General features: G+C 46.0%; 1 protein-coding gene across 1 annotated transcript in view; it reads right to left on the reverse strand.

Moving 5' to 3' along the window:
- The window catches only part of CACNA1E (calcium voltage-gated channel subunit alpha1 E), a 378,426-nt gene that overhangs the window by 142,626 nt on the left and 212,913 nt on the right, over nt 1-22,887 (reverse strand). The window contains exons 8-13 of the mRNA XM_054979594.1: nt 9,553-9,668; nt 8,884-8,937; nt 6,196-6,282; nt 3,878-4,087; nt 2,806-2,918; nt 748-860 (exon numbers count right to left, since the gene is read on the reverse strand). Coding sequence (XP_054835569.1) covers nt 748-860; nt 2,806-2,918; nt 3,878-4,087; nt 6,196-6,282; nt 8,884-8,937; nt 9,553-9,668 — 693 coding nt within the window. The remainder of the gene's footprint in view (nt 1-747; nt 861-2,805; nt 2,919-3,877; nt 4,088-6,195; nt 6,283-8,883; nt 8,938-9,552; nt 9,669-22,887) is intronic.

The raw sequence follows: 22,887 nt of genomic DNA on the forward strand, positions 1-22,887 counted from the left end.
AGCATGCTTCCGAAAGCATTGCAAGACTGTTTAATACGGGCTGGCTTTTGGTAGCCAGAGTTCAGCTGGCGGGAGAAGGCATGCTATTACGTATTTGGTTTTTGAGTAGCTAGTTAAATTAAACAGCACCCGTGATTAGGGGAAGTAAGGTGGCCTGTGCAACAGGGGAGAGTTAGAAGTGCCGTGGAGTTGCAACTGACTTATAGTGAGCCCATCCACAGGGCATTCGAGGCAACAGGCAAACAGGCGTGGTCCGCCAGTGCTAGGGCTTTTTTTCAGGGGGAATGCGGTGGAACAGAGTTCCGGAACCACTTGAAAATGGTCACATGGCTGGTGGCCCCGCCCCGTGATCTCCAGACAGAGGAGAGTTTAGATTGCCCTCTGTGCCGCTCAGTGGCGTGGAGGGCAAGCTAAACTCTCCTCTGGCTGGAGATTAGGGGGTGGGGCCACCAGCCATGTGACCATTTTCTCTGAGGGCAACCCACTGAGTTCCATCACCTCTTTTCCCAGAAAAAAACCCCTGGCCAGTGCCTTCCTTCACATGCAGCCCCAGCCTTCCTTGGTGGTCTCCCATTCATGTGCTGACCATGGCCACTTCTGCTTAGCTCCCAAGCTCTGATGAGCCCAGGCTGTGCTGGGCTATTCAGGCTATTCAGGCTGCCGAGGTCAGGCTGAGCCAAAGGAGAAGAGCAACACTCAGGGAGAGTTTAAAAAAAAACAACAGCCATTCCTATTGGTTCTACTCACTTTGTGATCTTAAATATTCTCAGCAGCCGCAAGGCTCGTAAGACACTAATTCCAAAAGAAGTCCCTGGTCTGAATATAGCCCAAACCACTTCAAAGATGCTTCCTACTGTGACCTGAGTGATTAGACACACAAAGAAACAACAAATGGGGAAGGAAAATGTCACAAAAGACTAGAAGGAAGAAGAAAGTCACCAGCTCCACCCACCTCTTAAAGCCAGATGCTCCCCACATTTGCATTCTTTCTCTTTCTCTCCCTCCCTCTTACTCACACTCACATTAACAATGCTAAATCTGATTATACTGGTAGTTCAGTGCCAGTGAGAGCCAAGCTACAAGTGACGAATGACACTTGCCTGGCAAGAGAACAGACTTACGTGTATTCCTCCCTGTTCACTTGCCATTCACTTGCTCTCCACTTGATCAATGGCAAGTGAACAGGGAGGAATACATGTGAGTCTGTTCACTTGCCAGGCAAGTGCCATTCGTCACTTGTAGCTTGGCTTCGAGAGCCAGCTTGGTGCAGTGGTGGTGTGTTAGACTAGGATCTGAGCGACCCAAGTTTGAATTCCCATTCAGCCATGAAAGCTTGCTGGGTGACCTCGGGCCAGTCACATACTCTCAGCTCCAGAGGAGTTAGCCGTGTTAGTCTGTAGTAGCAAAATAAAAAAGAGTCCAGTAGCACCTTTAAGACTAACCAATTTTATTGTAGCATAAGCTTTCGAGAATCACGTTCTCTTCGCCTCTCCTTGCGGGGTTATTGCAAGGATAAAATGGATGAGAGGAGAACAATGTAAGTGGGTTTGGGTGCCCCACTGGGGAGAAAGGTGGGGTATAAATGGAGTGAGAAACACCCTCCCCTTCTGTACTTCCAGTATGTGAGTATACATGCGCATGCACACTCACATATGTGGAAGTATACAGAAGTACAGAAGAGGAGGGTGTTTATTGAAAGAACACTCGTTTGCTGCTTGGAAAGGCCAATTTTGTGAGGCTCACAGCTGACTCAAGCTCCTTTTCATGAACTGGGGAAGGACACCTATGCCTCAAGGATCTAAAACCAAGAAGATTGTCAAGTACACATCTGGAGAAGGACAATTCATGCTTGATGGCCCACTGGAAGGAAATTTCCTCACAATCTGACACTTCTGCTGCACGCTGTCCAGGAGACCCTGGCAGTCTGTCGTCTGTGCCTGCACCCCTCCCCTAATTCTGCACACAACTCCCGAAGTGTTAAGTGCAAAACCAGCATGAACCTGCACCATTCTTCCTCTTCCATCAGTGGAATTATACTGGCAGAAGGGGTAGAAAGGGCGATTTTGTCTCCTTCCCCCTCCAGACTGCAGTCCATCCAGCTGCACGGCTATGAGACCGTGAGGCACGGGTCCTGCAACCCAGAACTGGAACTCCGACATATCTGACAAAGAAAGCATGACTTTCAAAAGTGCATACCCTGCAAAATCTCATTTGTCTTTAAGGCGCTACTGGACTAGAACCTTGTGGGTCCATGCAGACTAGGACCCACCCTGCCCCTTGACTCTCATGTTCACAGCACAGCTTGAGATAATCCTTCCTTGGCCTGTCCCTTCCTCGGCCTCCAAAGTAGTCACTCCCTGTCTCCCTTTATAGCTGCTTAGAACAGAATCCAGGCACCCTTGTTCGCTTTGCAATGAAGACATCTTCCCCCATCCGCTTCTGCTAAGGAATGCCAGTGGTGCAGATGTCGGTTTCCTGCAGGCCCCGTTGGCTCCTCTCTTTCTCCCACCTGCTCTGGGCTCCCTGACAACTGATCAAAATGTGAGCTTGGCCTTCTGCCTGACATGTTTCACCATGACGAGAAGAAACCACAAGACTGTACAATCCAGTTTCATTTAAATGACTATGCGTTTCTTTGCCCTCCATACAAATATTTAGATCTTGGAAACGTGGCCGCAATAACGTCGTTTGCACTCCTGTCGTTTCTCAGTGCCTTTGCTCATATCAGTGCCATTTTCTGGAATACTTTTGAAGCATTCCTACTGTTTGCCTCACTTTCATGTCACTTCCCCGGGTGCCACTTACCCCACAGTCAAAGCAGTTGAACGACGAATGAAAGTAAAGGCGTGGCCCCATCCCGTACATCTTCAAGGACATCTCGAGGAGGAAGAGACCCAGAAATATAAACTCTGCATAGTCTGAAACAAACAAAGGCAAGTGTGTTAGTTGCAGCTTTGCCCCCTTCATCCATTACAGGTACCAAACTTCATAATAATTAAGGGTGCCTTCTGCCATGTAGCTGGTTTGTGCGGACGAATTCTCTACTTGCCTATGTATTCAGGCACAAAACATTGTGGAGAAAGGCTAGTACGCAGCAGGAAGGATGGGAAGTGTATGGTTATGTTTGTCATGACAGTTTCTGAAGAAGAAGAGGAGGAGGAGGAGGAGCAATACTTCGAGATAGAACACCGGCCAAGTGCTCGTGGGCCACCATGTGCTTGCTGGGATTCTTGCAAAGAACGGTGCACTGGGTCTACATGTGTCCAACCCAGCAAAGCATTTCTTATGAACTTTATCAACAATGTGTTCTCAGAATCACTGACCACAGATCAGTTTGCTGCTGAGATCCAGAGGAGACATTCTTGTTCTGTAAGTTTAAAATGTACTGCTGAACTTGTGAGGTTCTAGTGAAAAAAAAGGTAAACCACACTAGAAGATAATCAGCTCGCCCCTGCTCTCGTCTTTCTCTAAGTGATCCCATTCATGTTTGGGAGTTGGATGGTAGGTAAGGACTCAAAGCTGTAGTATGGAGGCTTCAGTTCCTGTCCTTCTGGAGTTTATTCCTTTTGTCTTCTGGTTCTTAGGGCTACAGGGGTTTTGTAAGGTCTTTCCAAAGAACATTATGGGCAGCTCCTCCCAGCAGTTCGGCCCTCCTAGCAAGTTTTAACATTTCTTTTTAATTTACTTCATTTATACGCCACCTTTCTTCCCATTGGGGACCCATTGGTAACAAATAACAAATGTGCTGCCGTGCTTTCTGCCTGGGGGATCTCGGAGGATGGAGGTTGCCATGTGTCAGCAGCACCACTGGAGATTTGTTTTCAGGATGCAGATGCAGTAACAACAGCATACCATAACACAGAACTTTATCACTTACAGAGAAGGTGAGTGAGCCACGGAGGTTGGTTGTGATGAACAATGGCCACACAGGCCGTGTTGAGGGCCACAATGCTCAGGACGAGCCAATAAAACACCTGGGATTTCACCATGTGACGGACCGAGATGCGCAAGAGCCGCTCTTTGTGCCGGAAGTAGGAGGCGCCGTCCAGTTTCGCACTCTTGATGCTGGCCCGAGCGAGTGGGGTACCTGTAGCGGAACAAGGAGGAAAGGCAGAAGGATGCTGGAAGAGACCGAGGCACGGTAGACATGCTATGAAAGCCAACGTGGTGAGAAGGAAGTGGTTAAGCGTTCTTTTTCACCCAGGTGTTCATGTACTCAGCAGAAGACTAGTATGTCACTGGCAGTTGAGTAAGATGCAGAACTGATTCTGTGTTACACTGTGTTGTGCGGAGGGTGCTGGCTGCTCCCTTACCTACTGCGTTTGCATGTGTGAATAAAGCTTCTCAACAAACAAGGACAGAGCTAAGACTTTCAGAGCTCAGCTCCTTCTCAGCCCACTAGGCTTAACTCTATTTAAAATATTTATAAGCCCACCCTTTTGCTAGGGAAATGGGACCCATGGCAGGTAGTGGATTACAACCTATATAAATCACAGGAAACTATTAAAAACCGCCATCAGAAACCTTATAAATAACATTCCTAAGAGACTCCTACCCCATAAGAATCAGCAAATGCCAGAAGCCAAAAAGTCTGTCTTAAAGCCCTTATAAAATTGCAAAAGAGACGGGCCTTCCTAACTGTTTCTGAAAGAGCCTAGCACCACAGCCATTACCCACCCACCCCACACACACACCTTTTTTTGTTTGACAAATTCCAGCAAGCAGCCCCAAACTCCTGAAAACCAGTAAACACTAGCCAAGTCCACTGGAGTTTTCCCCTGTATGTGTGCAATAATCTCCTATAATTTTATTTAATTAACGTTACTCGTCTTAACACATCTTGAAGGCTCAGCATGTATAACAATAGGCACTTGAAACAATAGAGAATGATAAGCTCCATAAAACCATCGCTCAAATTTGGAAGCTAAAAAAATACATTTGCCACTGCCAAATCAGCTCAGAATCCTTTTCTGTTGGAGGAAACCTGGCCAGAGCACAGGAGTGAACACACCGTATATACCCTGCCCCCCGCCCCCCACACACACCTATACTGAGAACAGCTTGATGCAGAGAAGTGGGTTTTTTTGTTGTTGCTTTTAATTCTCCAAGGTTGCAATCTATACTGCCAAACACTTCATACAGCATTTCTAACACTGAAAAGGCCATTGTTTGTTCTCTGTGTCAACTGGAATGCTGTGCACGCTATTCCTTAGTGAAGAAGTTGCAATTCAATGCCTCCTTCCCTGAAGACACGTCCAGTCTCAAGATAACAGAAAATAAATGTGCATTCTGTTGTCCACCTGTGATGGGAAGCCTATTCCTAGGTCTACAGAAGCTCTTGTGTGGCATAGAAGAGGGAGTGCACCCCTGCATGACAAGTGGAAAGGGCTTACTCGCCCCCCTTTGGTGCCAATTCGGTGTAGTGGTTAAGAGCACGGAACTCTAATCTGGAGAACCGGGTTTGATTCCCCACTCCTTCACTTGAAACCAGCTGGGTGACCTTGGACCAGTCACAGCTTCTAGGAGCTCTCTCAGCCCCACCCACCTCACAAAGTGTTTTATTGTGGGTATAATAATAACATACTTTGTAAACCACTCTGAGTGGGCATTAAGTTGTCCTGAAGGGGGGGTATATAAATCGAATGTTATTGTTGTTGTTAAATCTCCTCTTTGGCATAATACTGGAGAGACAAGACCCCTTTCTTCTTTTGCATCTTAACTTACTATTTTCTCTTGCTCTCAGTCTGTACTCCCCCCTTTGAATGTCTTTTCTTCCTCCCTGTCTCTATAGCCCATGCGCTTATGGGTCTTTTGCTTCACCAGTGGGGCACTTCCGCCCTCCCCCTCCATCTGAATGCTGTGTTTGTATCTGCTGGGCAATGAGCTTTCTGTCCCTCCTCCCTCCCGCAAACCCACAAATATCTGAAGGGCGGCTGCAATGAGAACAGCATAGCAATGGCACCTGCCAACTGACTGCACGGCAACCATGACAATCCTGGAACCCTGAACACCTGTCCCTTCTGTCCACTGAAGAAGCTGGTTCTGCTTCCATTTTGGACAGTGCTTTTTCATGTTTTTTTTCCTGTAAAAGTTGCCTTTTTTATATTACAGAAGCCCAAGAGAGGTCTGTGGCCTGCAGAACAACTGGGTTGGGAGCAAGAGTCCCACGCCATGCACTGACAGGCTGTATCTTACCCACGGAGGAGATATCCACACGCTCATCGCTAGAGTCCCGATTCATGGCTTCCGTCCGGCTCCTCTTGATGGTTGCCCTCCTGAGTACTGGGGAGAAAGGAAACAGGAGAAATGTCACATCCATTCGATACAGCAACAGAGAAGGGTGATCAATCCATATAAAAGCCCCCAACATTCCATCACAGTCTAGAGTGTTCAAGATGAAGAAGCCAGGATGAAGGTGAGCAGGATGCAGGTGAAGAGGTGGTTCTGCACAGGGAGGGGGCATCTTTGATTCTGGATGGCTGCAGTTCCCAAGACAAGGTGAAGCCTCCAATTGAATGGCATCCCCAAGTAATATTTGCACCTGGGAACTCTACCCTGAGACCAGGTGCCCTGCCCTCTATGACAAGGATCCTGCAGGTTGTGTGTGGATGTTGCAACTACCAGCTCCTCCTAGCAGCTGTCTTCAAAGCCACCTGCAGAATCTTGAGGCACGAGCCTCAGTGTGCATCGTAGCTGCTGCAGCAACCCCAAATGGCACCCAGACTGAAGTTTTGCTTTTTCCAATGTCTCCATTGGGGTTTTTCGGTGAGCCTGATAGGTTCCCCGGGCTGACCCCACTAGTAGTTTGTGGCAGGGCCTCATTACACAAATGTTGTTATCCAAATGGGCGCCAGTACTCTGGAATCATGGTGATGTGCACAGTGTAGGTATCTTTCCCCTATGCAAGACTTTCCTTTGCAAACCCACCCTACTGTCATACAGTTTGCTAAACCTATATCGGCTAGCAATGGCTGATCATGCCATGTGGATAAAAAAAAATACACAGAACCACCATGGCCAGAGAACGACCATGAAAACTAATTTAAATCTGCAGTAGATACGTCCAGAGTTTTCCAAACATTATAGCAGAGCACTAGTCAATAGACCTACAAGCTTAGCAGCGGACTGGACATTCTTTAACCAGGAGCTGTAGGCCTTTCTAAGCAACTGAATTCTAGAGATAATGTTTTGGAAGGCCTGCTAGTAATTTGAAAGAGGGATTGCTGGTCATGCCATGCTCAGCATAGTAAATAAGCTTTGTATTTGTTAAAAAAAAATCACACAACCTGCTACAACAGAGGCAACAGTGGGCCCAAGGAAACCTATGTGTTCGCTATGGGAAATGATGACTCAGGCCGTGCTCTGCATCCAATGACGTCCCACAGACTGAAAAGCTTTCCCCCCCGCACATTGCTCCCTCTGCAGGTTCAGAGAGTCTGCTGACCCCCCAGGGATAAAATTTCTTAGGGGGTGCTCAGTGGGCTGCAGTGGACAGAAAGAATGGCAGATGTTGGCATGACTGGGTAGAAGAAGAAAGTGGTAAGCTTAGCCCTGATGCTGTTAACCCCTCCTCCTCCCACTTTGCAACTCCTTCTTCCTGTTCTTTCCCCACCACTTGAACATGACTAGGAAGTGCAACTGGTAGAAAACTGGTTCACACTGCAATACTAAGAACGTTTTTCTGGGCCCACTGAAGAAAATGTTACTTTCTTCCAAGAAGACTTGCTTAGGATTGCTTCACAGTGGCGGGTTTGCAAAGGAAAAGCAACTAGTTCAACTAGTTCTGTGTGTTTGTACTTCAGAAGTTGAGAATCCCGCACTTACTGCTAAGGGACCTGTTATGCCACATCACTGGACACAGGCACAATCAGTTCCAGTCTCACACATACTTATGGCGGCAGCTATCAATTCAGTGCATGGAAAGGAAGATTGAAAATCTTCAGTGTATTCAATGTTTGTTGGTTTTATTAAAATATTTCTATCCTGTCTCCTAATTACAGGACTCTCGATGTTGCTCTCAAAACCATTTTAAAAATACAATAAAACTGAACACATAATTTAAGCAAGCAAAAAGAAAAGCGCCCTACCACTTAAATAGCAAACAATGTTAAAAAAAACTACAAAATAAACAATAACGCAGATCAATACACAATTAAAACAAGTGAAAAACAAGCACATCAACAAGTCAGAGCACAAACCATGTTGGTCTCATTCCAAGCCTGAGTAAACCACCTGGGTACCTGAAGCTCCGCAATGGGGGTGCCTAGGGGTCATTTCATAGAAAAAGAGCTGGAGAAACTCATTAGCATAACTCATTACCATATGCCATGCCCCTTGAGATCCCCAGAAGTGTGTCATTAGCATAACTGATTTGCATATGCCACACACCCCTGACATCACCTATTCCGGCTGTTTTGGACCCAATCTTGGCCATTCAAGGCCAAAATTGGGCCAAAAATGGCAAAAAGGGACTGAATAGGGTCAAAAAGGGGCCCCAAATGGTCAGGATTGGGCTGCTGCTGAGCAGGAGAGTGATCCACCACCTGTCAGAGGCCCAATCTGGGCCGTTTCGGCCCCAATCCAGGCCAAATCAGGCCCAAAATGGCTGAGAGTCAGGTGGGCGGGGCCACCTGACATGTGACCTCTTTGGGGAACTGCTGGAACTGTGTTCCGGCGCGTTCCCCCTCAAAATGAGCCCTGGAGGTGCCAAGCAAAATGGGCAAGGGAAGTGGATGCTATGGAGGCGATGCCACAAGGGAGAGGGGTTTGCCCCACGTAGCCACCCAAAGAACAGAGGGATGATCTCAGCTATTGAACAGGTGTGTATGGGAGCAGGTGATGCTTCAGAGGCCCTTTGTCCCAGACCACTGAGGTTTTTCTTACCTTCTAAGGCCGATGTGCCAGAATTTTTGTTCTCTTCAGCCAGCATGACTTCCTCTACATAAAGACAAACAGTTCAGGCATGGTTTGTTAACCTAAGCCAAGCTGCCCATCAAGTATGCCACATTTTCATCAAAATGCCCCCTAAGTCATAAGAAAAAAAGGAGGACATAGAACCAGCACACCAGACAAGGCAGATTATATAGGTATAATATATATATGCTATGATACACAGAACTCAGGCGTACATTCAATCAGACCCTTGTGCTCGTTGGCTATTGGCTATCTCCTTGGTAGATCCTGCTGTGTACAGCCTTTGAAAGGGTGTGGGGTGTGGGGTGTGGGGGGGTGAGTGTGAGTGGAGGGGGACGTGTGAAATCTAGGGTCTGTGATTTTAGCAGCCCAGGGGAAGCAGTACACCACTCTCTTCTGCTAGCTGTCAGATGCCACTGCAAGGGGGAAGAAAGGGCTGCCTAAAATCCCAAATACCCATTTGTCTCCCAAGATTCAGAGATTTTCCCCTGTGAAGGGCTGGTATGGGTATGTGGGAGGACCACAAATGCTATCCTGAACTTGGAGGAAAGTTCGGATAAAATATATTCACATTTTCTGCAGGATTCTCTATATTTACTATGATGCCTCTGGAAATCTTATTGCCCAGACTCATTGCACCTGCTTTATCTATCCAGGCGCGGTACCCATTCAGTTCCCGCTCGATCTGCTGCTGCCTCCTCAGCTTCATGAATGCGCGGCGATTCTCCACTCGCTCTCTCTCTTTGGCAAATTCCCTGCAAATGTGAAAGACCAAAACCGGGTTAGAGAAGGTTTCTTGTCACTCCATTTGTTCTGGAGAGTGCAAAGTGCTGGATCAGGACAACGATGGCCATCATGTCAGAGAGAAATGCTATGAATTCGGGAATGGAGGGCAGTTGAGAGGGATTGCCAAGACCTTTGACTGTGTTCAGAGGAGGAAAGAGACATGCCACGTTCTTACTATTAGCCATACCAGATTCACCACCCACACATCCTCCATAGCTTGAGTCTTATGCTGTTTTCCACCACATTACAGGAGAAGGTGATTCCAGACAGCTGGAGGCTCATTCCATTCTGATAGGCTAAGTTAAATATAAGGCACATTAGCAGGGACAGTGAGAAAGAATAAAACAGGAGATGAGCAGGAAAGTAATTATAGCTTCTAGTGCTTTCATACATTTCCAGACCCTGTCTTCTTTGGTAGGCAATCCATTCCTTCGATGCCAGATTTAACATTTCTACTGTCCAGACCTGGATTTGCAGAACCCCCTCAAGCTTTTAATACTAAATATATTGCTATCCGCATAGCATACGGTTGCCATTCTTGTTATATGTGGGTAACTCTGGTTTTGTGGCTCCATTTTGGCTTCTGATGGCCAACAACAGGCAACTTGATCATAAATCACCACGTTGGTGGTGTTTTTCAATTGCTACAGTGGTTGTGACAGCCAATTAAAATTAGCAAGTGTAATGAAATGTTCCCCTCTTATGGGCTAATGGTAGCGCAAGAAGGTTCTGCTCTGTATTTGGTAAACAAAAGTCATGGTGCTACTGAGAACTGTAGGATTAGGAAAGTTTTGAGCTGGGATAGCCAAAGTATGCCCAATCTCAGCAGATCTCAGAAGCTAAGCAGGGTCAGCCTTGGTTAGTGATTGGATTGGGGACCTCCAGTGAAGACCAGGGTTGGAGAGGCAGGCAATGGCAAACTACCTCTATTAGTCTCTTGCCTTGAAAAACCCACTAGGGGGTTGCTATAAGTCAGCTGTGACTTGATGGCACTCTCCATCACCACAGAACTAGGAAGATTCCGATTATTTTACCAGAGACGTCAAAAGCAAATGGGTTCATATTGAGGTATGCACGATCTACAGTTTGCCTGGGCTTAGCAAAAAGGTCTCATGAAACCTGTCTCAATTTAAACCCAACTTGTATAGAAGAGCTCAGGCTTTGGCCATGGTTTTTCTAGCCTACTGGACATGGGTAGAGAGCACAAGTTTCCAGCCTGACAAAGCAGCTTAATTTATATAATTATATCTATGGTAGGAGCATGTGATGGACAGATCTCAGGCATACATTCAACAGCAGCCTTGGTCAGCTGACAGCTGACTCCGTAATGTTTGGCTTGATTACGGTTTGCTGTATGTCACTTTTGAAAGGACCGGGGAGAAAAATTTAGGATGCAGATTTTTATCCTCAGGGCAGGATGAGCAGCGTACTTGATGATGATGATGATGACAACAATGTTTGGACTGGAAAGTTTTGGTCATTCACCAGCTTGGGAGTCATCAAGATATCGCCTTAATATGTGACACGTTTTATTTATGCTTACTTTATTTATGTTATTTATAGACCACCTTTCTCACTGAGACGCAAGGTGGATGACAATGTGAGTTCCAAGTAGTGTGGCTGTTTGCAAGTGTCCAGTTGTTATCCTGTATATGCCAATATCGCCTAGATGTTTAGTTAATCCTTTTGGAACCTAGCGCTCCACTATCACTACTGGAATAACCATTGTTTGTTGTTGTTATTGCTATTTATAGTCTACCTTTCTCACTGAGGCTTAAGGTGGATTACACCGGTAAAATCAACATGGTCATGGCTGGGACATGATCTCTCTGTCAGATACACCCCAGCACATCTGCCATGATTGTCTTTCTGCATAATATTCTGAACCTCTGAGAATGTGCAAAGGGGAAATAGTTGCTGCTTGGCTGTTAGCTGCTTATCTTGCAGGTGTTTTGCTTTCGATTTCCTGGCGGGCTTGAGAACGTGCCCTTGGCGTGTTGGCCAGAGCCGTATCATCCTCCCTGAGAACTGGAATGAGCTCATCCCGCCCCCCTCCCCCCGCTTCTCCCTTCTCTCCTAGACCCTGGACTTCTTCGTACCAAAACCCTAACGGTCTCTCTTTCCCAGGCGTGGGAACATCCCCCTATAATTAACTTTGCTTGCCCACCTTGCATCACTTCTGCCAATGCTCCTGTCTGAGTATCTTGATACTGATATATCTCTTTAATAAAGTAACATTTAACTCATACACCTGAGCATCTGCAGTGAAGTGCTTGGGGATTTACCTGGCAAGACCTAACACTCGCCTTTGTTTGTTGTAAGAAGTTATCGGAAGTGGGATGAAAGAGCTTCTTCCTAAAGTATCAAATCCCCCCATTTGCTCTCAAAAGTTCTGAATCCCCTCCAGTTACCCGCCAGTGGTAGGCAATATCCCAGGGGTTCGCGCGAGAGTACACCCATGGCCAGTATGATGACATCACTTCCCAAAAGTAACATCATCACACATCTTCGGGAGCATGCGGACAGGCTTCCACAAGTAAGTCCTGGGTCCCACCCCCTCCCCTGCCGTTGGGAGGGTGAAGGGAACTGGGAACCCTAATCCCATCCCAAATTTGTAGTTCTGCCCCATGCTGGGGTGTATGGCCACCATTAATTGTAGTTCGTATAGCCTTGACCGAAGAACAGTACACCTCTTCTATCTGGGATGGTCATCCTCTTCCACCGAGTGTGCAGCTTCGGGAGGGACGCACATGGAGCGGTGAGGGAGGAAGGGGATGCCCGCCTAGCCAGCCAGATCAGCCGAATCAACCCTGGCGATCAATGGGGTGACAGATGTCACAGCCAGATCGCCCTCACATCCACCACCATTAATAATACAGGGTTTTTCAGTAAAACAAATTGTCACCTTGTGAAGCTTAAATAAATGGACTATCAATGCCTTATTTCTGAGAATCAGAATCAGGTAAAGAAACCTGTGACAATGTAAGCAAATAAAGTAATTGCTCAACAATTCCACAACTCAGTGGCTTGTATGCACTAACGTGTCAGTCATTCACCAGTTCTCCCCTCCTCTCCTGCATCTCTTTCAACTCCAGAAATTATTATTTCTGGGGTCAAAGGACTCACTTGTCTGTGTGCTGCAGTGAGGAGGGGGAAAGGGGTGAAATCATCCTCCTTTGCTCTTCCACCAGTGCTACTGCCCTTTCATGTTTCCTGAGAACCCAGAAGTGGGGTGGAGAGGAGATGGAATGTGGAAGAATTTGCACCCCTTCTATTGGAGTTCATTGGATACAAGTCAAAATGCTTGAAATCTGTTAGCTAGTGACAAAGGTCAAGGAAACGTGCAATTTTAGAAGCAGCAACACAGAGCAATTCCACTGTTCTTTATCCCAGTGATGTGCTTTAGCAGAAGAACTGGGTTACATGGACCCTCACCTAGATGCAGGGAAAGGGAAAAGGGAAAAGGGAAAAGGAAAAAGGGAGGGAGGAAAGGGGAGGGGGGGAAATCCATATTGTCCTTCTGCTCAGCAGGTTTCTCTGATTTGGTGCACATAAAGCTTTGTTTACAGATTCAGGGTCTCTCACTGTTGTCATGGTAACCCAGTCAGATATGCACAGACACAAACCTCTCTGTATGGGATGGCTTGCTAATATATAATATTTTAATACAGATGCACATACATAAGCATTAGCACACATAATATGATCAAATGTATTGTACCAATATGCACGTACTTAAAACTTTCATACAGGCACAGTCACATCACTGCTAACATCTCTGCAGACCAGCTCACCAGGCACTAAGGAATATCTGCAGTTCCCTTCATGCACAGTCCGTCTGAACAACCACCTTGAACAAAATTGACCGGCTTTTCTTAGCCCTTAAAAGATTTGGTCTGAGTAAGCACTCTTAATGCATTACTCCGGAGAAACAGCTACCAGATTACACACCTGAAAATGAAACTAATCAATACTTTCTTAATCACACAGATTGTATTTACTTCCTTCCTTTATACCTTGCCTTTCTCTCCAATGGGGATCCAAAGTAGTTTACATTATGCTTACATCCTCTATTTTATCCTCACAACAACCCTGTGAGGTAGGCTAGGCTGAGAGTGTGATTGGTCCAAGTTTACCCAGTGAGCTTCCATGGCAGAGCCAGAAATCAAATTTGGATCTCCCAGATGCTAGTAAGCCACACTGGCTCTCAGGATACACACCTTTAGGAAATATTTTTTATAACAAGTTTCCCTAGTAGAAGGAAAAGTTGTTATCTAAGTTGCTAGTGTTTTTCTTCAAGCAGAAAACAGTTTTGAGGAGGGGACAGGCACAGCTAAGCATCACAAGATCATGCATGTCCAAATCATTCCCAATGCATTTATTTCACCTGCATTTCCTATTAGTAAGCATGAGGTAAGGTAGCAATAGAAACCCATGTGCAAGTCACTTGCTGTAAAATGTTAATGTTTCATGTACTTAAAGAATATAGCAAACAACAAACATGGAGGGGGAGGGGGCCGTAGATGAGGGAGAAGCAGCAGGGAAAAAAACTAGCATGTGCAGCTATTTTGTACAACAGAGAACATATATAAAGTACTTGGAAACAAATCAACAGTTTGTCAAATGTTCACTTGTGCAGACTGCAACTTGTTCACTTCTTGAGAATCGAAACACGGGGTAATGGAGCATCTCTGTATGGGACTAGTCCAGGCTGCATGTATGAAGAAGAGGCTTGCTGTTCAGAAGAACAACCGCAGAAGAACCAAAAGGTGTGAAGAGAAACCCTGCAAAACCCCCAAAGTCTCCCTGTGCAGAGAGAAGCTTCACATATCCACGGGGTCCCCTCTCTGTGGCGGCTGAGAGCCAAGCTACAAGTGACGCCTGACACAGGTTGGACACTTGTCAGCTTCCCTCAAGTTTTGATGGGAAATGTAGGCGTCCTGGTCTTGCAGCTTGGCTCTCCATTTAATTGAAGTTTGCAGAGCGGCAGTTTATAGGAGGGAGGACATGTGGTCGGGAGGGTGTTGGGTTCTCGCCGGACGCCCCCCTTACCCTCTGCTGGGTGTGTGTGGGGGCGGGGAGGGTTCTGTACACTTCAATTAAATGGAGAGCCAAGCTAAAAGACCAGGACGCCTACATTTCCTATCAGAACTTGAGCGAAGCTGACAAGTGTCCAACCTGTGTCAGGCGTCACTTGTAGCTTGGCTCTGAGTCACCCTGTGTCAGAGAAAAGTTTTCCCCAACTGTAACAGTGGTGCTCAAAGGTAAGTCTTTTGGACACAATTTAAAATTTATCTTTGTGACACACCCTACAAAAATGGGGCTCCATGGATTTGTCCACCATCACAAATGAATTGCCCAGCAGCTGTTCTCTGGCTTCTCTTGCTAGGCAGCCAGTCCTTTGGCTGCTAGAGGTATAGCCTTTAGGCTTTTGGCATCCATGCCGAGGCATCGCAGGACAAAGCTATAAAAAGAAAGACTAATATGGCACCAGATCCAGGTCTGGAGCCTGTTGTTTTGGCTGTGGATATATGGGTTCCCAAGTCTGCCAAAGCAAATACCAGCTGGCCTGGAGGCTCAAAAACATCTCCCACTCTAGTTTGACATATAATAAAATGAAAAGTCAATCTTACTTTTGCAAACAGTTTCGGAAGACACCTCATTGCTTATTATAATAATAGCGTTAGAAGAGCCACGTTGGATCAGAGCAAAGGCCCACCCAGTCCAGCACTCTGTCCACACAGTGGTTGACCAGTTACCTCTAGGCAGTCCAGAAGCAGGATGACTGCAACAACCTCTTCTCGCCCGCTGTCCGTAGCAACTGACCTCAAGAGGTTTACTGCCTCTGTTACTGGAGGGAGTCGATATTTATGAATACGTGTATGCTCTACCTTATCCTCCTGAACCACTTTACCAATAGAGGCAAGAGTGATACTTTGAGAAAATGGAGAAGGAGTGCAAGAAACAATCACTGTGATTTTTCGCCTGGCTGGGAGTCTTCTAATGTTCCTTTCTCCCCCCAAAATGCAGTAATGTGAACGTATAAGGGTGAACACCTAGATATGGTCTCTAAATTGGTAGACCTATCCCCTCCTTCTGCCTACCCCCCCACTGAGTTCTGACTGGCCAGATAGGGTTGTTCCATGTTGCTGATTCAAAACTTTTATCTAGCAATCAACAGTTTGCCTTGTAATCGAAAAGTCAGATATGCAACTGTCATGAAAATACCTGGCCCCAAAACACTGATATTAAGAAGAGGTGTTCAAATAGGAAAGGATTATTTTTTTAAAAAAAAGCAGATGGCAAGGGAATGGAAGCTGGGCCATGATGACTAGTTGGAGGGCCTAGGAAAGGAAGCAAAAGACAAACCATGTCATCCAGGCGGATGAGGAAGGAGTTTGTGGAAAGGAGAATGATTAGACAAGGGACAAAGAGAAGGATGGATCCAGGAAACAAAGAGCCCTATAGAGGCAAACTTCCAGAAGTATGGGCCAAGGCAGGCCAAAGCTGAACAAGGAAGAGAAATTCAAGTGGAGGCTCACCGGCCTGCTCAACCTGGCCGCATTATCATATGCTCTATAAAGCGTACAGGGCTTACTACTGAGAAAACTATTCTACAAAGCAACAGTATACATTTTAATGGTAATACCCATAATTCTAAAGAAATTACTTGCATTTGCTATAGCTAGCTCATTTGGGAAGTACAACCAGAGAGATTTTCTGCAGGGACCCCTGCCTTCCTTCCCGTTTCTAAACTGCAGCAATATGAGAAGTGACAATGAATAAAAACAGAAGGAACTGTAAGGACCTTGAATCCCCTTCTGCTTTACCAGCAAAAATGGATTCAGTAGGAGGCAACAAAGCTCAAAGCCATAGAGTCCCGTCCCCCACCCCAGCCAGATTTATATTCAATGCCAGGCCCCTGCCCTCAGTTGGCAGCTAGACACTACTTGGGTCACACAGCAGGCAATGCATTGAGGTTTGTATCCATAGGAAGCCAAGCAAAATTACAAAGAAGGCATAGACACAGATATTTTCTTGCACTCACAGAAAGACAGGCAGTAGATCAACAGAGTGGGCATAGGTGGCATTTGGCACTCCAAAGAAGACACCCTGCCTTTGTCTCCTGCCCCAGGAGGTGCAATTCCCAGTTTCTCACGATGTGAGATTTTGTTAGAAATCACTTGTTAGTACTTGGTGGAAACTGCTAAGTAACCACAGAGAGAGGCATGCAACCTATGTGTGCGCTAGAGTTAGTAACACAGGGAGGCAAACAACTCACAAAAAATTGTGTGTTGCAGTAAGAAACTCAAAAGAGACAAACTCACTGAAATCAGACACGGGCACACACTCTTAAACTTACTATAACAAATCACAAATGGACAAATAAATAAATAAATAAACATATTAGATATTAGGCTCCAAAATGAACCTGTCAATGTAATCTCTAGGTATTTACACAGACTATAGAAACTCAGGGGTGTTATTCCTTATATAGAATGAAGAAAGACTTCCCCAAATAATGACTGGTGATAGAAAGAGCTATCAAGGAAAAATAATCTCTCTTATTTTGCCAGATCCATTTGACTACAATAACTCTGTTGTCATTTCAATCTTCCCTGACTCCCTTCCCCTCCCTCTGTTTGAACCCTATTGTAACAGGAGAGCCAGAAGCCAAGAAAATAATGCCATTTCATTTTTCATTTATTTTCATTTTAAAATGAATGATCACCCAATGTTTTTCATTAGTTTTAAAATGATTCATGTCCCTGTTCTTACATCTTTATTTCTCCCCACCATGGGTGTGTATGGAAGAACCATCCTGCCATGTGGCTGGCACCTGGCAAAGTGAAAGCCCCAATATATACAGCCTCCTAAAAAGAAAACTTTAATTAACTGATACCCCTGAAAAATATCCCCTAGTCTACATATGCACATGCACACAGCTAACATATAGAAAACCCTTGAAGTTCTATGCACAGAGAGCATGTTGATGTCTTGCATAATGCAGTTTCATCACAATTACTTTGCAGTTGTTGCAAAGTTCGTAGCACATGAACAGTTGGACCACAGGGAAGTCGTCTTTCCCTTCCATACCCCCACCACCATTCTAATTGCAGCCTGAAAGAGGCATGATTATGAAGAACCAATGGTGGTGTTCTTTCACAAGGCAAATGTCTCACTCCTGTGAGAGCCCAGCGGCAAGCTTTCCTCTCCAAAAGGAGCGCTAAAGAATTGCTATGTCTGCTCCAAGAGGGAACTGGAGTTTATTAGTCAGGCTGAGCCATTACACACTTATAACAGTGTGTGGGCATTTTTTGTGAGTGTGCGTGAGAGAGAGCGAGTACATGAATAAGTGACAGAAAAGATATGAATGTTCCCCATAATACCTTGTTTGAGATCCCTAGACAATTCAAGGATTTTTAATGTCACCACCAGAAGGCTGAATCCCACTGTTTATCATCAAATTGCTCTCCCCATCTCCCTGCCCAATCTCTGGATGTTGGGCTAAAAAAAGAATTTGCCCCATTCTACATTTGCAGGCTGGAGAGTGAAGCAAAGGAGCCAGGAGAAGGGGAGAGAGAGGGAACGAGAGAGTGTAAAACACCAGAAGGAAAGAAACATGCAAAATGGAGAGAAGATGAGGCAAGGGTGCTATAGCCCATGAACATCTTACAACATTCTGAGCACGCCGAATGGGTTGATGTCAGAGATAGGATTGCACCAGGTTCTGCCCTTTGTGGCTTATAGGCCAGTCAAGACCCACAATATATAAGCATGTTGTTGTTGAAAGTGGACAGGGCTTGGTGGGCTTTTGCCCAGCAGGGCTTCTGGTTGGCCATTGGAGATTTGATTGGCTGTACAGATTTTTTTTAAAATGTTTCTTCAGCAGCCACTGCCACCACAGCATAAGGATCTTCACCAAGGCAAGCTATGGCAGCCATTCTATGGCTGTCTGTGCATACTGATAGCCATTTTGTGGCAATGCTCACTGCATTGTGTCAGAATTCCAAAGGTATCTACAGGCTTAGAAAGGTTAGGGACCTCTGGGCTTGAGGATTACCGTCTAGCAAGTGCTACCAATGCAAAAGATCTGGGGCAGAGCAGTAGTTGAAAGAGGGATGAGGGAGAGGAAGAAGAATGGAAACACTGGTTTGGATTCTAAGCAGAGAAAGCAGAGTCATGCCAGAGGAAGGCAATCTTTGGGGTCAGTGGACCTGAAGGAACAGTGCGGAGGGACAAATTGGGAATCTGCTGTAAGAGAGGGGAATGGGCAAATCACTGTCAGGGGTCCAAGGGACCCCAGGCTCCCTGAATCTGAGTGGATCGGAGTCATCCTTGGCATCCACTCACCAAGTCAGCAACTTAAGGCAATGCCTGCCGGTCAGCTGGTTGACAGTACTAGTAGTTTAACAGCTCATTGCGTGACAATCAGATGGGAGGCAGCCGTGAGCCAGGAGTGAGGAAACAAGGGAATGAGTCACCCTGCCGAAATGGGGAGGCAGTGGCGGCTTCCCATGGGAATTACTCAGATTCTGTGGAAGTTCCAGAGGGGTGGAGCTTCCATAGATATTGGCCTCAGGATGGGCCAGGCCCTGACCCTTGATAAGGCAAATGGGAATGTGCCAAGGAACACATGCCGACTCTTCCTCCTCAGGTTGAAACAACAACAACATTCAATTTATATACCGCCCTTCAGGATTTATACACCACCCACTCAGAGTAGTTTACAAATTATGTTATTATTATTCTCCTTGTGAGGTAGGTGGGGGTGAGAAAGTTCTGGAAGAGCTGTGACTGACCCAAGGTCACCCAGTTGGCTTCAAGTGGAGGAGTGGGGAATCAAACTCTGTTCTCCAGATTAGAGTCCCAGTGCTCTTAACCACTACACCAAACTGGCAGAGGCAGGAGAGAGGCGGGGAACAAGGGTGAAGGAAACCTCCTTCCCTCTGACTCTGGGCCTGTGGGAGGGTACACAGTGCTCCATGCTGGCAACAATCTGTCCGACTCCAGCAGGGCCTCAACTATCAGGTCCAGCAGAAGAGGCTGGGCCAGTTGGGCTGGGTACTCCTTCAGCGTTTGGGCAGGTGAGCGGGCCCCTCTGCTTCACTGGGCATGCTGGAAGCAGAGGGAGGGAGAGGTGGTGGAGGAGGCTGGATAGGCCAGCTGGCCATTTCCCTGGGACTTAGAGGATGGGCTGGAAGCAGAGGGAGGAGTCCAAGCCAGTGCAGGAAGGCTTGGCTCAGGCTGCTGTCAGCTCATGAAGGCCAGCAGCCAGCTGCCTGGCCTCCTAGGCACCAGGGAAGTGGCTGGCTCATTTGCCCTCCTGCCCCCCCCCCAGTTCCAGGATCCTTGTCTGGTTTTGGGGTGAAGCCATCTGGCAACCCTAGGTGGAGCCAGCCACAAAATGGCTTCTGCACCTTACCTGCAGTCACATAGTAAAGATCCTTGTGATGTGGTGGCAGCTGCTACCAAAGCAATATTTTTTTTAAAAAATCTGCACAGCCAATCAAATCTCCGAAGGCCGATCAGAAGTCTTGATGGGGAAAAGCCTCACTTGGCCATACCTACTTTTTGAAAACATTTGGAGGGCACTTGGAAAGGTGTTGGGAGGCACCATGGTGCCCACAGGCACCACGTTGGGGACCCCTGCTATAAAGAGCCTTCCTCTGATGCAAGTTGCATTCTGCATTGTGGCAAAGCTTATTCCTCTGGAAGAAAGCATCTCTGCTGGTGGTATAGTTATGCAGGATCTAATGCAAAGTCTTTAGTTCCCGCCAACTGCATTGGAAACAAGTGGCTTTCAAATTAAGTAGGGCTGCACTTACCTTTAACTCTTGTTCACCGAGTGATCTTCTGTGCAAGCACACATTGAGGTCCTGTGCATGCGCAGGTCCCCAATGCGTGACTGCATAGAAGCCATGAAGATGAACTGCTGGGTTTTACTTTGAACAAGAACAACAACGAAAGAATTTTGGCAATTCACTAATATTTAACTGTTTTTGTGCAATAGAAGAAGGGGGAATCTACCTATTAGAATATCATTACTGTTGTTGTTATTGAAGAAGAAGAAGAAGAATTTCAGCCTTTCTCACTGAGATCATAGGTGGATTACACAGTACAAGTGAAAATACAGTATAAACAAAAACTAGGACACTCACTGAGCAAAGGACAATACTGAACAACAGTTCGGACATTCAGTGAAAGAGATGCAATAGAATATGGTAGCAGAAAATCTGAAAAACAAGCATAACGCCAAGCACAGAGATGAAATCTTTCTGAAACAAAGTATAATTAATTAACATGGCATGTTTAGCAATGTGGAAAACTCTCTAGTAGGCATATGTCTACACCAACCTATCAATGCATGTTTCTGAGTACTTCTTATAACACAGCCCTATAATCTGGGTAGAAAGCCCTCCTGTATAATTCAGTTTTGCATAGTTTGCAGAAAGCCAAGAGAGAGGGAGCTTTCTTGACCTCCTCAGGCAGGCCATTCCATAAAGTGGGGGCTGCTACAGAGAAAGCATGTATACAGGCAGCTGTTGATTTTGCCCAACTGCAGAAGGCCCTGTCCAGAGGGACCAAGCTGGCATAGAGGAACATAAGGGGAGAGGTGGTCGCACAGATATGAGGAGCTGAGGCCATAAAGGGCTTTGAATGTGATAGTCATGACCAGGGCTTTTTTTCTGGGAAAAGAGGTGGTGGAACTCAGGACCGCACAATGACGTCACTTTGGGTCAGCTGGAACAGGGGTGGGGGTTAAAGTTTAAATCACCCTTGGCGAAAATGGTCACATAGCCTGTGGCCCCGCCCCGATTTCCAGACAGAGGGGAATTTAGATTGCTGTATGGCTGTACGGCGCAGAGGGCAATCTAAACTCCCCTCTGTCTGGAGATCAGGGGGTGGGGCCACCGGCCATGTGACCATTTTTAAGAGGTGCCAGAATTCCGCTCCACCGCATTCCAGCTGAAAAAAAGCCCTGGTCATGACCTTGAATTGAGTCCAATAATGGATAAGAAGCCAGTGGAGTGACTGCAGAATGGGAGTGATATGCATGTTCTGTCTAGCTCCTAACAGCATTCTGCACCAGCTGCAGTCTCCGAGTCAGCTGGGGGACGGGTGGGGGAGCTATGTAGAGTGCATTCCATCTGAAAGAGGCAAACTGGTGAGCAAAGGCAGCCATAGAGGCTGATGACATCTAAAAGTAGGTAGGCGAAACTGTCAGATCAAGAACTTTTCAAAAGCGAAGACTTCTTCTAAGTAGGAGCAAGAGGAGGTGGAAGAGTTTGAGGCAAAGATGCTTTGTTGAAGGATGTCTTCCAGTTACATTTTCAAAGTATAATTATAAGATACTTTACAGGTATGTGTAAAAGTGTAACATATTAATGTAACAAGCACGTTTGGAAATATATGTATTACTCAAATACATTCACCAGGAACATAGGATTGGCTGCAGATGTCCCCAAAACGTTCAAAAATCTGCTTCCATTCTTCGAAATTAAATTGGTTTTATACCAATTTAGCTGCTGTGGTTTCTCTCCTGAAATTTTTTGGGAAATTATAGTTTTGTGAGCAGCAGATTGAGATGCTGAATGAATGTTTTCAAGAGTTTGGCCCACCTTCTCCACACCCTCACCCCCACCCCTCCAATTTCATTTTACTCAGAGATGAAAACAAGCACAAATTGATACATCAGTTACTGATGCGGTATTTTCAGAGACAACTTCATTACCATAGATTTCATGTGGTGTGTGTCTTTTTATCATATCCTGGTGAAAACTATGCTAAAAAAGTGAACCATTCTTCCTGACAAGGCTGAGGCAGAAGCCTTCCATGTGAAACAGACATTGTTTATTGCAGAGTTTAGTTTTGATGCTTAGTTTTGACTTCATCTAAGTCTTCCCACCTGGTATTTGAATCAGTACAGTTATATAAGAGGATGGTACCAAAACAGTAGCTGAATATTTGAATCAGCCCTGTAGCAATTTGTTGGAATGGTACCAATTCAAATGTCTTATGTGCATGTGCGTTGGGATAGAAAGGAGGAAAGAAAAGTCACATATGGCTGCCCAGAAATGCACAGAATGAATGCATATTCAGTTCTAGTTTGATTCAGTAATGTATGAACAGCATGTCCTATAGAATGAGTGGCTAGCTTCCAGGTGTGGCCTGGAGATCTCTAGG

This window comes from Eublepharis macularius, chromosome 5, assembly GCF_028583425.1.
Source record: "Eublepharis macularius isolate TG4126 chromosome 5, MPM_Emac_v1.0, whole genome shotgun sequence".
Taxonomy (NCBI): Eukaryota; Metazoa; Chordata; class Lepidosauria; order Squamata; family Eublepharidae; genus Eublepharis; species Eublepharis macularius.